Below are 15,561 nucleotides of genomic sequence, written 5' to 3' on the forward strand. Positions count from 1 at the left end.
CCCGCCTTTTTTCTATCTAGAAATTACATACGCCTTTTATTCTACACTCCCTCCGGCCCTCTTGAACACTCGGTGTAAAGAGGCCGGGTGATGATTAGGAAAACGTCCCGCGCAATCCAAGGCGTGGTGGTCAATAGAAAGAAAACAAAAATGCTGAAATTCTCGGATCCCTGAAAAACGAGCATGTCACCTGGCGCTAAGTTCGTTTCCGCTTTTTGCCCTTGGGTAAAATCTGGGGGTTCCGAAATTTCGTTAATAAGGCCTGAAAATTACCATACCGTGCCTTCAAAACAAGGGAGTTGAAAATGAGTTGTTGTCACTCCCCTCTCGATCATAGACATGTTGGTAAACAAATTGCACAGACGGCCGAATGTTTACAAAACGAAATTCAACCTTTTCTACTGCAACTCGGTGTCATTTGAATACACTACCTCCCATGATAGGTTGTTTTCAATAGTTCAACACTATTTTTAAATATTGTTACGAACAGTTCGACACTATTTTTAAATATTGTTACGAACTTTACCTGTCTGTATTTTCTTACTTTTCATTCATATTATCATAGAGGATGGGCTCTCGATTAAAACAAAATCGAGGAAGTGTCGTCCACGTTAAATGAGAACAGCGCCCCCTTGAGACGGGCGGCAGTACAATCGAGCGGTTGTTTTAGTTATTTCAATGTGTGTGTGTGTGTGTGTGTGTGATAGATGCATACATTGTACACTACATGGCCGGACTAGTATTTTGACAACTTAAGAACATCAATATCAACATGCATGACATGAGTTCTATTTTGAACTATTTTTGAGGATTGAGACCCGAGTTTAGCACATGTTTTCTTTAGAGATGGAAGGAGAATTATTCAAAGAGGCAAATGACGTTGGGTGAGTGTAATTCTAATTGCCATTCAATCATTTGACTGTCTCACTCTCAGTCAGCAGGTCAGTGGAACCATCCCATGGATGGTCATGGTGGAACACTCCCTGCCTGGGCCGGGGATTGTCCTCACTGCTGACGACTTCTCCATCTGCGATGGCCGTCCTGGAAAGAGTAGCTGCTAACCTTTGAGCAGTTGAAGCTGTTTTTACTTGCACCACTCTGTCTGAGTGAAGTCCTGCACAGTTGTATTGCCACCGTTCATTTATGATGGTGTGTGTACTGTAGCACTTTTTTCTTCAGTTTTTCAGCCCTTTTGTTATTAAATGTTTAATTTTTAATTAAGCTTGGCATGCCAATCATGCCAATCATCATGCCAATCAACCAGCCTTGTCCAAACTTGTGAAGTTGTGGACCCTGCAGAGTAAACCAACGTAAACGTAAACATTCCTATTTTAATGTTGAAACTGGTAAAATTAACAAGGTAACGATTGATAATTCTTGAGGAGGGTTACGTTATTGCAACTACTACGTCTACGAGGACCATACTCCTCAGTACCTACATGATCATGACCTACTTAGACTAGACCTCATGATGATGATGACCATGCATGTTGTATTTTAAAATTAACTTGAATGACGTTCGTTCCGCTATGGTCTCCGCGTTTGTAAAGACCATAGCAGAACGAACCTCTACATACATACATGTAGATAGTTCTAGAAAGAAGTAGGAGTAGTTAAAAAATATGAGACTGAGAGTTTCGTACCGCTAATATTTGCAGGCACAATAGGGATTGCACAATGACATAATGCACTGAGCACTTTTTTGCGGATACCGGCGCTGTAGAAGCCGTCATTATTATTATTATTATTATTATTATTAATGTGCTAACAATTGCAGCTAGAGGAGTATGTCATCCCGCAAACTCACTGCACAGTATGCAGGCTCAGAACACAATGATGACGTTCATGTACTGACTTGATGTGGTATCACTAAGGTTATTTTCTTTGAAAGGCAGGTAATACTCATTATAGACAGGTGCATCAGAGTCGCGCCGCACCTAATAGATTAGGAGCAACTCTAGTACGACCCAAATAAATGTTGCTTTCAGAAAGGCGAACTTGACATAACATTTACATTGGCTCGGCTCATGACAAGATCAACCTCTGAAAACAAGATGCTCCAAAGTTGTTCTGAACGACTTATTGATCTTTTGACTTCCTGTGCATCCAGTCGCTTCTAACTGTTTCAGTCATCAAACTTTTCATATGTACTTAGAATTTGGTTCGACAAGACTCTGGTGGCGCCTGTCTATAATGAGTGTTAGTAATTCAATTGAGACAAGCTAAATCTGTTGCATGCTAGCCTAACGGGTTTATTAGCAGATAAAACAGGCTTTCAACAAAACTATTGTATGGACAATCGTAGTCTATCAAAGACACTGGACACTATTCTTGGTATACTGTCAAAGACCAGTCTTCTCACTTGGTGTACATACAACATATGCATACTGTGAAAATTTGAGTCAATTGGTCGTTGAAGTTGCGAGATAATAATGAAAGAAAAAACACCCTTGTCAACTGTAGTTTTATGCTTTCAGATGCTTGATTTCGGGACCTCAACATCTAATTCTGAGGTCTCAAAATCAAATTCGTAGAAAATTACTTCTTTCTCGAAAACTACGTCACTTCAGAGGGAGCCGTTTTTCACAGACATAAAGAACCTAGTAGGGGGGCGCCAAACTGTAATTTTGTACTTTCTCAAACCGTGGGTGGAAGTTAACGCACAACCCGCTGCTTTTAGTACACGTTTTGGTATAACCTTGAGGCAGTGCCCGCACCGTCTTAATTATGTTTTTTGATGAAGGGGGATTGTAACCTTAACATGTGAGACAACACTTCATAAATAATCCATTATGTCTGTTTGCAAATGTTGGGCGTTGAGGTTGAACTGTTAAAATGTCATGTTAACAACTTTTTTTTGCGGGAAATCCAGTCTAAACTCACTTTGAAACACAAGTTTATACTTTGGCAATCCGTGTTGCGTACGCATGCACTCTAAACAATCGCGTATCAGTAGCACGTAAGTCTATGCTTTACGCGTCATCAGCGACCGCGCAAAACACGCACCAATGCACCTTTTGGCCAGAAAGTGTGTGACGAACATATTTTTTCATAAAATCCTTCTATTTTCATCGTTTTGGAGAAAGTTCAGAAAGAGGAGGAGAAACAGCAAACAACTAACGGCAGAAAAGGTATCTAGCTTTTGAATGATTTTACATTGTTTTTAGACTTTGGTGATTTGTTTGCCCTAAAAACACACATTTTCTGTCGTCATCTCTTCACTCGCCCATTGCTTTACACGTGTTGTCGCTTGCGTTTTCACAGATTTTGCCCATGGTTTGGGTATAGTCGGGTGCTGTTCAAATTACACTATCCAGACGTTGGTTTCCATAGGTGCTGTCCTATCTAGGTTCTTTATGTCTGTGGTTTTATACCATCAACCTATTCCCTTTATCTGTTACCAAGTCAGGTATTATGCTAATAATTATTATGAGTAATAACCAATAGTGTCGAGTGCCTTTAATGTGCTCACCAGCTGATTTTGAAAAAAGAATATTCTCAGCTACGATGTCAGCACCTTTATTAGATTACGTGAAGTGCTGAAAGACTTGGCACAATTACAAGAAAAAGTTCTACCAATTTTGTAAAGGGTAGACGACTAAAGGTATATGAATGCAAATGTTAAGTTAATTAGTCCGATTGGAAGCCAACCTCTAACACAGTTTATTTAATATTTTTCTAATATACTTTTATGATTTTAATTTCCCTTTAAAATAATGAATAAAACAGAACATTTAATAAGGTATCAAAACACTTCTAAATAATTTCTGTCAAAAGTTTCTATCCCATTTTTGCACCTCATTTTGATAGTCTCTAAGTAGACATGAAAATATACTTTCAATAACTGAATAATTGAATAATATATCAGTTGTTTGTTTATTTTTCTCATAATGTAGATTGTTTGCTGGACCAATGACCTCTTGTGAAGCTGAACTACAAGAACTGATGCGACAAATAGACATCATGGTTCATAACAGAAAGATGGAATGGGAAACTGAACTTGAAGGTGTCAAAGGTCAATTAAGGTCAAGTGACAAGGAAGTGATGTCACAACGTGCGTTATTAGAGGTCAAACACCAAGAGGTTTGTAGTAAAAACAACGAAATAATGCATTTTTTCCAAGAAGAACCGCCCCAATTAATTGACCTCTGGTAAGAGGCACTTTTACTTCCTCTGCCTTAAAGGCACTGGACACTATTGGTTATTACTCAAAGTAATTATTAGCATAAAACCTTACTTGGTAATTAGTAATGAGGGAGAGGTTGATAGTATAAAACATTGTGAGAAACGGCTCTCTCTGTCTGAAGTGACGTAGTTTTCGAGAAAGAAGTAATTTTCCACGAATTTGATTTTGAGACCTCAAGTTTAGAATTTGAGGTCTCGAAATCAAGCATCTGAAAGCACACAACTTCGTGTGACAAGGGTGTTTTTTCTTTCATTAGGCCTATTTCGCAACTTTGATGACCAATTGAGCTCAAATTTTCACAGGTTTGTTATTTGATGCATATTGAGATACACCAAGTGAGAAGACTTGTCTTTGACAATTACCAAGTGTCCAGTTTCTTTAAAGGCACTGGACACTCTTGGTAATTACTCAAAATAATTATTATCATAAAACCTTACTTGGTAATGAGTTATGGGGAGAGGTTGATAGTACAAAACATTGTGAGAAATATAGAAGAGTTTGCGGTAACACCATGTAATAACAATGGTGTTACCGCAAACTCTTCTATATCTTATCTCCACCATGCAAAGTTTCAAATCCTACTTATTGTGAGAAATGTAGTTTTCAAGTAAAAAAGACATTTTTCACAAATTTGATTTCAAGACCTCAAAATTAACTTTTGAGGTCTTCAAAATCAAGCATCTGAAAGCACACAACTTTGTGTTTTTTTCTTTCATTATTTTCTTGACAACAATTGAGCTCAAATTTTCACAGGTTTGTTTTATGTTTATGTTGAGATACACCAAGTGAGAAGACTGGTCTTTGACAATTACCAATAGTGTCCAGTGTCTTTAAATACAATACTAGAAAAAGCCCCGGGTTTGAGGTTGAAATTAAGTAGGGGGGGGGGGGGCCAGTGCTTAGTTTATTGATTTTTATACAATCCTATGCAATAAACAATAGGGTACAGGGAAACAGTATTTCTGTCAACGACCACCGGGGCTCGGGTTGCACACTTGTTCGCATTCGTCTGTGCCAATTTTGTGGTCTGATGAATGTTTGAAGATGAAAACAGATTGTCTTCCAAAGACGAGATCTGAGATTCGATCTTTGACCAAAGTAAGGAAAGTGTTCATGTATTGTATGTTTTTACTTCTGTGTTCGTCTAGCCTGTTTCACTCCACTGCAGGAGGAAAGCCTCTTCACCAATTCTCCATCTCACTCTATCCTGAGCTGCCTGTTGCCAAGCAATTATGCCCCTGTATGTACTTAGTCCATTTCTCAATCTTCTGTTTTGTCGCCCTCCTTTTCTTGTCCAGTTTCTCGGAGTCCAGTTGGTTGTTTTGCATGTCCACCTGTTGTCATGCCTCCTTGCTAGGTGGCCTCCCCATCTCCACTTCTTTGATTTGATCGTCTTGATAATATCCTGCACTCTTGATTATGTGATACCACTTATAATAGGGTTGATGGTTTCATTTACATGTTGCAGGTTGGACGCTTACGGCACCAATTAGATAGCAGTAAGGAAGATCAGAGATTACTCACATCTCAGTATGAGCAGAAACTTGCACAACTAGGAACTCAGGTACATATTGTTAGTATAGGATAGATGTGGCATCCATCAAAGAAGTATCAAACAATGCACTTGGTTGCATAAGAACTTAGATACTTTACCCTTTTCCTTTACAGGTGGGGGGGGGGGGCTCCAAGGTCAGGTTATATTTTGTGATACCTAATAATAATAATAATAATAGTGCCCTGGTCATTGGGCCAATAACAATCCTTTAATCTTACTCAGCTCCCTAGAGAGTATACAGCCGGTGCTGCAAGTTAGCGCGCTCCAAAGCTAATGAATAATTGGTTCTGCACGTTTCCATGTTCTTATATTTTGCTCATGAAAAGTATGTCACACATGGCGTTACTGCAAAGCGAAAAAGTACGTCACACATGGTGTTACTACAAAGCAAAAAAGTACGTCACACATGGCGTTACTACGAAGTGAAAAAGTATGTCACACGGTGTTACTGCAAAGCGAAAAAAGTATGTCACACATGGCGTTACTACAAAGAGAAAAAGTATGTCACACATGGCGTTACTACAAAGCGAAAAAGTATGTCACACATGGTGTTACTGCAAAGCAAAACAGTATGTCACGCATGGTGTTACCTCAAAGTGAAAAAGTATGTCACACATGGTGTTACTGCAAAGCAAACAGTATGTCACACATGGTGTTACTGCAAAGCAAACAATATGTCACACATATGGTGTTACTGCAAAGCCAAAAATGGTTACCTGAATACTGATTGTCTCAACACCAATCAACCAATCAATCTTGCACCGTATCCCGCAGGACGTTGGCTCCATGAATTTTCTTTCTCCACTCTTGCCTATCTTGCGCTCTTCGATGTTCCAGGTAGAAGGTGCTGTTTTTTCCAGTTACTGTTCAAGTAGGATGTATTTTGGTAGTCTGTTGTTTTTCATTCTCACTATGTGGCCAAACCAGGAAAGTTGGATCTTGTAGCATGCTCTCTACATTTTCACAAGACGCTGTTCCAGATGGAAGATAAACATTTAGGGCGTGTGTGTTATGTCTGTAAAGATGAAATATCTATTTTATCTTTAGCTGAGTAGTTTACAACAAGACTATGAGAGAGTTCAAAGACATCATAGTAAGCAGGCTGTAGGAGCAGAGAAGGAGAAGAGTCAAGTGACTGCTCAATTTCAAGATACCCTGGATGAACTCAAGAAAGCACAACTAGCAATCCAGGTATATATTCCACAAGGAAAGGTAGTCATAAAGGCAGTGGACACTATTGGTAATTACTCAAAATAACTATTAGCATAAAACCTCACTTGGTAACAAGCAATGGAAAGCTGTTGATAGCATAAAACATTGTGATGAATGGCTCCCTCTGAAGTTACATAGTTTTCAAGAAAGAAGTAATTTTCCACGAATTTGATTTCGAGACCTCAGAAATAGATTTTGAGGTCCAAAAATCAAGCATCTAGAAGCACACAACTTTGTGTGACAAGGGTGTTATTATTATCTTGCCACTTCAACGACCAATTGAGTACAAACTTTCATAGGTTTGCTATTTTGTGCCATGTATGTTGAGATACACAAGTGAGAAGACTGGTCTTTGACAATTACCAATCTTAGACACTGGACACTATTGGTAATTGTCAAAGAAGACACTGAACACTATTGGTAATTGTCAAAGACCAGTCTTCTCACTTGGTGTATCTCAACATAATGCATAAAATAACAAACCTGTGAAAATTTGAGCTCAATCGGTCATCGAAGTGGCGAGATAATAATAAAAGAAAAACACCCTTGTCACACAAAGTTGTGTGCTTTCAGATGCTTGATTTCAAGACCTCAAGTTCTAAATCTGAGGTCTCGAAATCAAATTCGTGGAAAATTACTTCTTTCTCGAAAAATACTCCACTTCAGAGGGAGTCATTTTTCATAATGTGCTATACTACCAACCTATCCCCATTACTCATTACCAAGTAAGGTTTTATGCTAATAGTTATTTTGAGTAATTACCAATAGTGTCTAGTGCCTTTAAACCATGTTCCCATTGGACTTTTCTTTTAAAGTACGGTATCTTTTCTGTGGAATTACAAAATTAACTCTAACGGGGACGCATGATTTACACTGCCCTCCCTGTTAACTCACCGCGACTGTGTTGTAAAACTAATAGGCCGATAGAGGTCTTGGAAGACTTCCACAGAGCCACGGTAACTTAAAAGGGCCGCTAAAAAGTCCAATGGGACACTGTTAACCTACCGCGTACACACTGTCAAAAACGCTATGCAAACGTAGCAGAATATAAGTCCAGGTGGGAATGCATGGTATAAATACACCAAAGCCACTCACAGTAACTTTCCGCCTGACTGTGGAAGAAAGAGTCACAATGAGAACATGGCTCTACACTGAGACCTTGATAAGTGTGTGTTAGAACATGGTGTAGAGCAGGACTGGGCCCGATTCCATAGAGCTACTTAAAGAGCTGCTCAAAAGTTTGCTTATACATGTACATGAAAGAAGTAGCATGAAATTTCTTCTTTGATAAAAACCTGATTACCTACCAAATTTCCACATGATTTTCAGGATAAGCAAACAACAGCTGAATACCACTAATAAGCAATATGCAACAAATGGTAATTTGGCTGGTAATACTGTTTTTATCGAGGAAGAAATTTCATGCTAAGCAACTTTGTGTGCTTAGCAGATCTATGAAATTGGGCCCTGGTGTAGAGATCACATTGAGATCAAACCCTCAAGTAACAAGACAGAAACAAAGACATAGCACACACACATTACACAGGCATACAACATTTCAGCAGAACAGCTCAGTGATTTCCTGTTATTTGAGTTTCTCAGCTTTAAGTAGGATTTAAAACTTTGCATGGTGGAAATACGATATGGAAAGGTTCTCAGCTTTGTCATTGAAAACTAAAAAACACAGAGCAGAGTGTTTCTGTGCTGCAGTTTCATGTTTGAAAACTGTGTAATAAAGTTGATCCTTGTGGGACCTTCTTTGAAAAACAGTCTACAACTTCCTCATGCACTTCCTCGAGATTAACTGAATTTTAAATGAGCTACCATTTGTGATATATCCGTGGAGGTAGATATGTCACTCTACAAATGTGATGTGCTCTACCATCTGAGCTATCTAGCCCTATTGTTGGTGGTCTCCCTATTTTGCTAATATCTTTGTTCAGGGCAAGTCAGAAGCCATTCAACCTTATACATGTAACTGCTTTTTGTAGCCAGGGATCTCGCCCAAGTTTATGATACAACCTTTGGGATAGTTATGTTGCTGAGTGTTGCAGGTTCAAGTCCCACTCAAGTCCATGTGTTTTGGTCTACCCAAAAATAAATTAGATTAGGTTAGGTTTATTTATTCATCATGAAATAGAGAAGAGCGTTTCCCAGTCATAGCCCAAAAAGGCAACATTCATAGATAATGAAACAGACTCAAAACTGAACAACAGGAGAAATAAAAAACATACAATGCAATTAAAAGAAAAGAAAAGGCATCAAAGATTTTTGCTTATCTCTTTCGAGCTTAATGTATGAACAAATTGTCTGTACAACGTTAGAACAAAGCTTTCAGCAACCCTTTACCACTAACCCTCCTTCCAGATGATAAAAGTCGCGTTTTTTAAAGAGCTGTTTTAATCAGTATGATTACTTTGAACAGATCAGTGTGTATATTATGTACTTTATCGTGTTGACTGCATAGGAATATGAAAGTAAAGGCAGTGGTTGGGAGATTCAGAAACGAGCCTTCAAGCAACAAATACAGAGTCTAGAAACACAAAGAACAACAATGGCCGATAAACTGGAGCTACTCAAGGTATGTGCAGAGTATAGCAGAAATATCACAGTAACTGTAGAATGGATCATAAAGCCCGGTTTATACTTCATGCGAATGCAAAGTTAAAGGAACACTATGGACCTTTATCAAGGTCCAGCCATTTTGAATTTCTCCCACTGATGTTACCAAACAGAGGCTGGAAGAACAAAATAGTCTGGTTCCTATTTGCAAAATGATTTTTAGCATTCATTATTGTTAATTGATACGAGGAACATAATCAAGATGAAGGCAGCATGGTAAGGTCTATACAACTAACTAGTCAAGTATCAAGCTGTTTACCAATTAGCTTTTCAGAACATGAAGATTGTTTTGTATTTTTTGTTTCTTTAGCAACAAGCCTTTGGTTACCAAGACCAGCTAGGTAAAAGGCGTCAACTGCTGGAACAGACTGAGATGAATTTCAAGTCTCGATTAGCTCACTTAGAAGGCTGTTTGACACGCTCGCAAGATGCTGTAGAAGATAAGAATAATGTGATACAGCGTCTTGAGAAGAGGCTAGATGAGATGGAGGATAGTAGGAGGAATGAAGATGGAGAGAGGAGGGAAAGAGATGGACGATTGCACAAGATGGACGCTCATATTAAGGTAGGAAGTCTTCAAAATGTATTGCTTAAGAATTTATTACTTAGCAGAAATGAGCAGGATACCAGTCACAAATTGTACATGTTATTCTGGTTTATTTATTCACTGCACTGGCGGCCAAGCAGGCTGAAAAAGTACATTTACAATAAAAAATAGAGTAAACTTCATGTGACATAGTAGTTTATCTGGTAACCTTATTCTGGTAAGCACAATGTTGTTGCTAGTACATGTAGCTTACACATACAAATGTACTGGACTCCAACATAAAAGCTGCTTAGCAGCCTGAACTTGTGTAAACCAGTATACTGTGCACAGTAGGTCTGAGCTAGCCCTATATATAGGACTCTTCCTCTGTGCTGTACACAGATATAGAGTCCTACATATTACGGCCCGTTTCTGGGTCAAAAATCTTTCAAACCCTCATAATGGATTTGTGAGGAATATATGAAGACCTAAACCCTACACAGAAAAAAAGTATGCTGCTATGGAATGTGAATCAGTTGAAATTAGTGGCTTCTTGCAGATAAGATTTGAGTTATGAAGCTTTGAAAATTTTACTCCCCAGAAATGGACCCTGATATCCAGGATGTCGCTGTAGTATAATGCGGAAGTGTAAAGCCGCCATGGCTAGGTCTGAGCCAACCTTAATGAGAGTAAACTTTTTTTAAAGCTCTTCTGTTTTGTTCAATTACAACAGAATCGTGACATGGTCATCAAATACCCAATAATGTTGTCAACAGCAAACATATTAGTTAATTATTTTTTTGTGTTTCAAATAATGTGATGAGAAAATAAAATTAAAGCTGTTGCAAACTGCTTACCAACCAAAAGGACCCATGGTATGTTGTGCAAAAATAAGTTGATGGCCGGACGATTCAACCCTAGCAGAGTCTTTCTCGAAGGCTAAATGACAACACAACATGCATGAACAGAAAGTGTAACATTTATAAGCAGTGAAGTGGAAATACATGAATAGAGAGAAAGGAGTCTTAGAAGGCACACAGAGATAAGCAAGGGGTAAACAAAGAATGGGGGAGACAAGGGTTTGGTTGGAGGAAAGAGGCTGGTTTGACTACAAGAAGATTAACACACATTATAAATAATCATTACAAGTAAAGTAGTGATAGAAATACATGTAACCTTCATCTGATCAGCTGATTGTGTCCCTTTTTAGAAATAGAGAGTTGAAGTCAATGGCTATGGCTGCGTTCGATTAGCTTCCCTGGGTCGACCCCGGTCTGCCCCCGGTACGTTCGAATAGCTTTGATGTCATTCCAGGAGCTCACCTGGGTTAGCCCCAAGTGCCCTGCTTGTGGAGTGGGTCACTTGGGGGCTGGCCCCAGGTGCATGACGTCACCACGATAGGGTGTGTGATTGTTCGATTAGCTCTTGTCAGGGGCTCCCCCAAATGAGCACCGCGGGGTCGACCCAGGGAAGCTAATCGATCCCACCCTAATAATAATATGAGACCATGCAAGTATCACAAACTGCATGTTCAGCAATTGATCTTGTAAAACATTTTTACTTGTGACACAAAAGTAATGCATCTATTTTTACTCATGAGTACAAATGTGTTACAATTTGGGCCAAACAAATTTGAAAACATTGTTCCTCTTATTATCAGTTGAGACCCCGACTATGTTGGCTTTTCCCAGTTAACAAGTTACTGCAACAGTATTGATATCGATGAATATTTTCCCACAAAACTAAATGTATTGAAGTTAGTAATTTCCAGCTTTGTTGTGTATTTCATATTGCAGCATTTAGAAGATGAAAACAACCATCTGAGATGTGAGTTAGAATCCCGAGATGGATTGATAAGAAGTGCAGAACAAACCATGAAGCAACATAAACATCAACTAGCTCAGATGGAGGAGTCTTTAGCCCTCAAGGACGATATGATCAGGTAATTTAAAGGCAGTGGACACTATTGGTAATTACTCAAAATAACTATTAGCATAAAACCTTACTTGGTAACAAGTAATGGGGAGAGGTTGATAGTATAAAACATTGTGAGAAACGGCTCCCTCTGAAGAAACATAGTTTTCGAGTAAGAAGTAATTTTCCACGAATTTGATTTGAAGACCTCAAATCTCGAAATCAAGCATCTGAAAGCAAGCAACTTTGTGTGACGAGGTAGCCTTGCTCAAGGCAGTTGCATTATTCACTCCGAAAAGACGCTCTCGTTTACACTGTGCTAGTGTGTTGTATTCACACCGCACGACCCAACCGTAAACACTGTCACATCGCTCAACACTCACCGTACGGCACAAGTCATCTGCACTTGTACCACTAACCTGCATGCGGAGGCTGTAGGCCGACAGCCTTGTAACGTCTGGGTTTAATGTGTTAAAAATTCCAATATTGGAAAAAATGGGGGGGGGGGGGCTCTCGGATATGATAGTATGCTGCTCATGAATATGTATATCTTTTGTCAGACCTATTAGACAACACAGGATGTGAAGCAAATGAATTATTCATTTTGTCGTCCAATCATGCACTTCCCTTATCACGACCTTTGGACCCTATCATGCTTGCTGAGCGTCCGCGGTGGTTGTGTGATGTAAACATGACTTCCGCCACTGACCAATCAGGTCTCGTCTTTCGCGGGCATTGTGGTAATGTGTTGACTGTGGGAACTCTTCTTTCGCGCTCATTATATTAATGAGTCAGTGGCTTTAACACAGACCCTACAAGGCTGTCAGCCTACTGGATAGCGTACAGGGGGCGACGTGTCGTGTGATGTGGTTACGCAAAGTGTATCAAGTGGGTTTTTACAGCGGCGGTCTTTTTTCGGAGTGATTGTCTTTCTTCCATTACTGTCTCGTAACTGCGACAACCAATTGAGCTCAAATTTTCACAGGTTTGTTATTTTATGCATATGTTGAGATTAGTGCTGGGCGAATAGTGAAATTTTGATATTCGGATACCGCTAGCCAACTATCCGAAATTAACCGGATATTCAAATAGGTTTTTTTTCGCCGCTAGAGGGCGCTATAAAAAAATAAAAAATTAAAAATTAAATATATTTTTGTTTTGCCGCTAGAGGGTGCTGTTCGTTTGTGAATGAGATCGTATGGGCGGATTGATATTAGTTTTAGACAGTGTCACTCGGTTCATTCATAAAAATAACCGTATCTTATTTAACGATGGCGATTTGCTTTTTCTTTTGATCGTGATTGACTCTCTATGAAGGAAAACTTTTGTAATCTTTGGACAAATTACGTCAGAAATGTCATTGTTTTAACTCTTCACGGAGGTGAGCATAGTTAAATACTTAATTTATGCTGTTTTATGTTGTCTTAATAGAAATTTCATAAGGATTCAGACAAAACATTCCTATCAGTTGTCGCCCGACGTCCGCGGTTGTAATTGCAGAACTATCTGGTTTATAAATAGCTATTCGCGCCCTATGCGGATATCCGGTTAAGAAAAAAAAGGCATTCGCGGTTACGGATAGGAAAACCTATTCGCCATTAACCGGATATTCAAATAATTCGCCCAGGCCTAGTTGAGATACACCAAGTGAGAAGACTGGTCTTTGACAATTACCAATAGTGTCCAGTGTCTTTAAATCAATCAATCAATCCTAACGTTTACATTGCGCCATATTCCAACGATCATTGCTCATGGCGCCTTACAGTAATCTCCTGTTAACTGGTGAGCTTTGAATGAGGTCTTAAAAATATGTATTGTACTGGTGGGTGATTGTCTGATGTTGTTAGGAAGACTTCCCATGAAAGCTTTTCCCATGTCAAGGGGTTCACCACAGCACCTTTAAAACCATTAACTTTTATTATTATTTTTATTATTATTAAGATGTTCAGATGTTTAGATGTTTCTGGGGTAGACCATGCATGAGAGCTTTTCTCATGTCAAGGGGTTCACCCCGGTGTTCCTGGTTTGATTGGTACCATATTGTGCCACAGCACCTTGTAAACCATTAAATGGTGCTATGTAAAAGGAGTAGATCTTTTCATTCAAAGGTAGTCCCACATACCTTGCAGGAAAATACTGTATGTTACAGCGCCTTGAGCGTCTCTGAGTGACGGATATGCGCATGCAGCATGCTATATAAGAAGCCAATATTGTTATTATTTTTTTTATTATTACTATTATACTTTTTTTCCTAGATGTTTGAAGGAAGACGGTGCTCAGGAAACAGTGCATCAGATTCATGAACTTCAATATGAACTAGATGAGAAAGCTACAGAGACTAGCAGATTGATAAAAGCAGAAACTCAGCTCAAGAATGAAACGCAGAGGTTACAAAAAAGGTAGTTTATACATCATTCCGTCGTGTCAGTGCAAAAAAACATATCTCCCAAAAGATCGTTTGTAACATGGGAGTTTGAAATGTCAAAATATTGGATCTCACTTAAAATAACCTGGAGGTACACACAGAACAAGTATGCATCAAGATACAACGTTTTTGCACTGACGCAACAATTTTAGCTCCTTGTGTGCAATACAATTCAGAATTTAGTTTGATTAAATCTTCATAAATCCTTGACAATTGACTGAATTGAATTGACTGAGTTTGACCTTTTTATGGTCTGTTTAGATTTGCTAATCATTTCACAGAGCCATGTAAATATAACAGATCTTTGTTGTTTTTACAACTTCAACAACTCCAAAACAAAGCTGCAAAGTTATAATTTATCGCCAAAAAGTCTGATCATGTTTTACCCCTCCTTGAAAAGTGTCACTTGCTTCTTGTTCATGAATTTGGTGATTGCATTATTCTTGATCGATTGTGCATCTTTATATTCTCTCAAAGAACTTACTATTCCTTATTAAATTTAACAGAAATAATCACTGTAAATTTCGCTCCAGTTTGATTCCTGTATTTTAAAAAGCCCAGGTTATGGAATGATTTAGAAGTTAAATTCACCATCACACTGAATTGTCTCACTACATTTTGAAAAATGGAGTGGAGTAGTAGAAACTTTTTAAGGTCTGTTTAAGAACTTCATGGACGGGCTTGGACAAGTATGATTGGGAAGGCGTTCTAGAACTTTGAGCATACATGCTCAACCTTTTGGACAACCATCCCGTCCTGCAAGTAGACGGAGTGGCAAAGTACTTAAAACGAAAAGGACGTACTTTGCATGGAATTGCCATACTTGGATCAGACTACGGACGTGCTAGCTGATGGTGCGGTCGGGCGTCATTTAGATGCACGTGTGAACACAGACCGGGTCTCAAAGAACTTACTATTCCTTATTAAATTTAACAGAAATAATCACTGTAAATTTCGCTCCAGTTTGATTCCTGTATTTTAAAAAGCCCAGGTTATGGAATGATTTAGAAGTTAAATTCACCATCACACTGAATTGTCTCACTACATTTTGAAAAATGGAGTGGAGTAGTAGAAACTTTTTAAGGTCTGTTTAAGAACTTCATGGACGGGCTTGGACAAGT

The 15,561-nt window shown here is 38.8% G+C and overlaps 1 protein-coding gene across 1 annotated transcript in view; it reads left to right on the top strand.

The window, feature by feature from the left end:
- The first annotated feature begins 728 nt into the window (after window positions 1–728).
- The window catches only part of LOC139945480 (centrosomal protein of 63 kDa-like), a 31,012-nt gene continuing 16,179 nt past the window's right edge, over window positions 729–15,561 (top strand). Inside the window, exons 1-8 of the mRNA XM_071942837.1 lie at window positions 729–884; window positions 3,897–4,083; window positions 5,655–5,750; window positions 6,789–6,932; window positions 9,421–9,534; window positions 9,886–10,140; window positions 11,898–12,043; window positions 14,271–14,414. Of these exons, the coding sequence (XP_071798938.1) occupies window positions 832–884; window positions 3,897–4,083; window positions 5,655–5,750; window positions 6,789–6,932; window positions 9,421–9,534; window positions 9,886–10,140; window positions 11,898–12,043; window positions 14,271–14,414 (1,139 nt within the window). The 5' untranslated portion in view covers window positions 729–831. The remainder of the gene's footprint in view (window positions 885–3,896; window positions 4,084–5,654; window positions 5,751–6,788; window positions 6,933–9,420; window positions 9,535–9,885; window positions 10,141–11,897; window positions 12,044–14,270; window positions 14,415–15,561) is intronic.

The sequence above is a fragment of the Asterias amurensis genome, chromosome 12 (assembly GCF_032118995.1).
Source record: "Asterias amurensis chromosome 12, ASM3211899v1".
Lineage (NCBI taxonomy): Eukaryota > Metazoa > Echinodermata > Asteroidea > Forcipulatida > Asteriidae > Asterias > Asterias amurensis.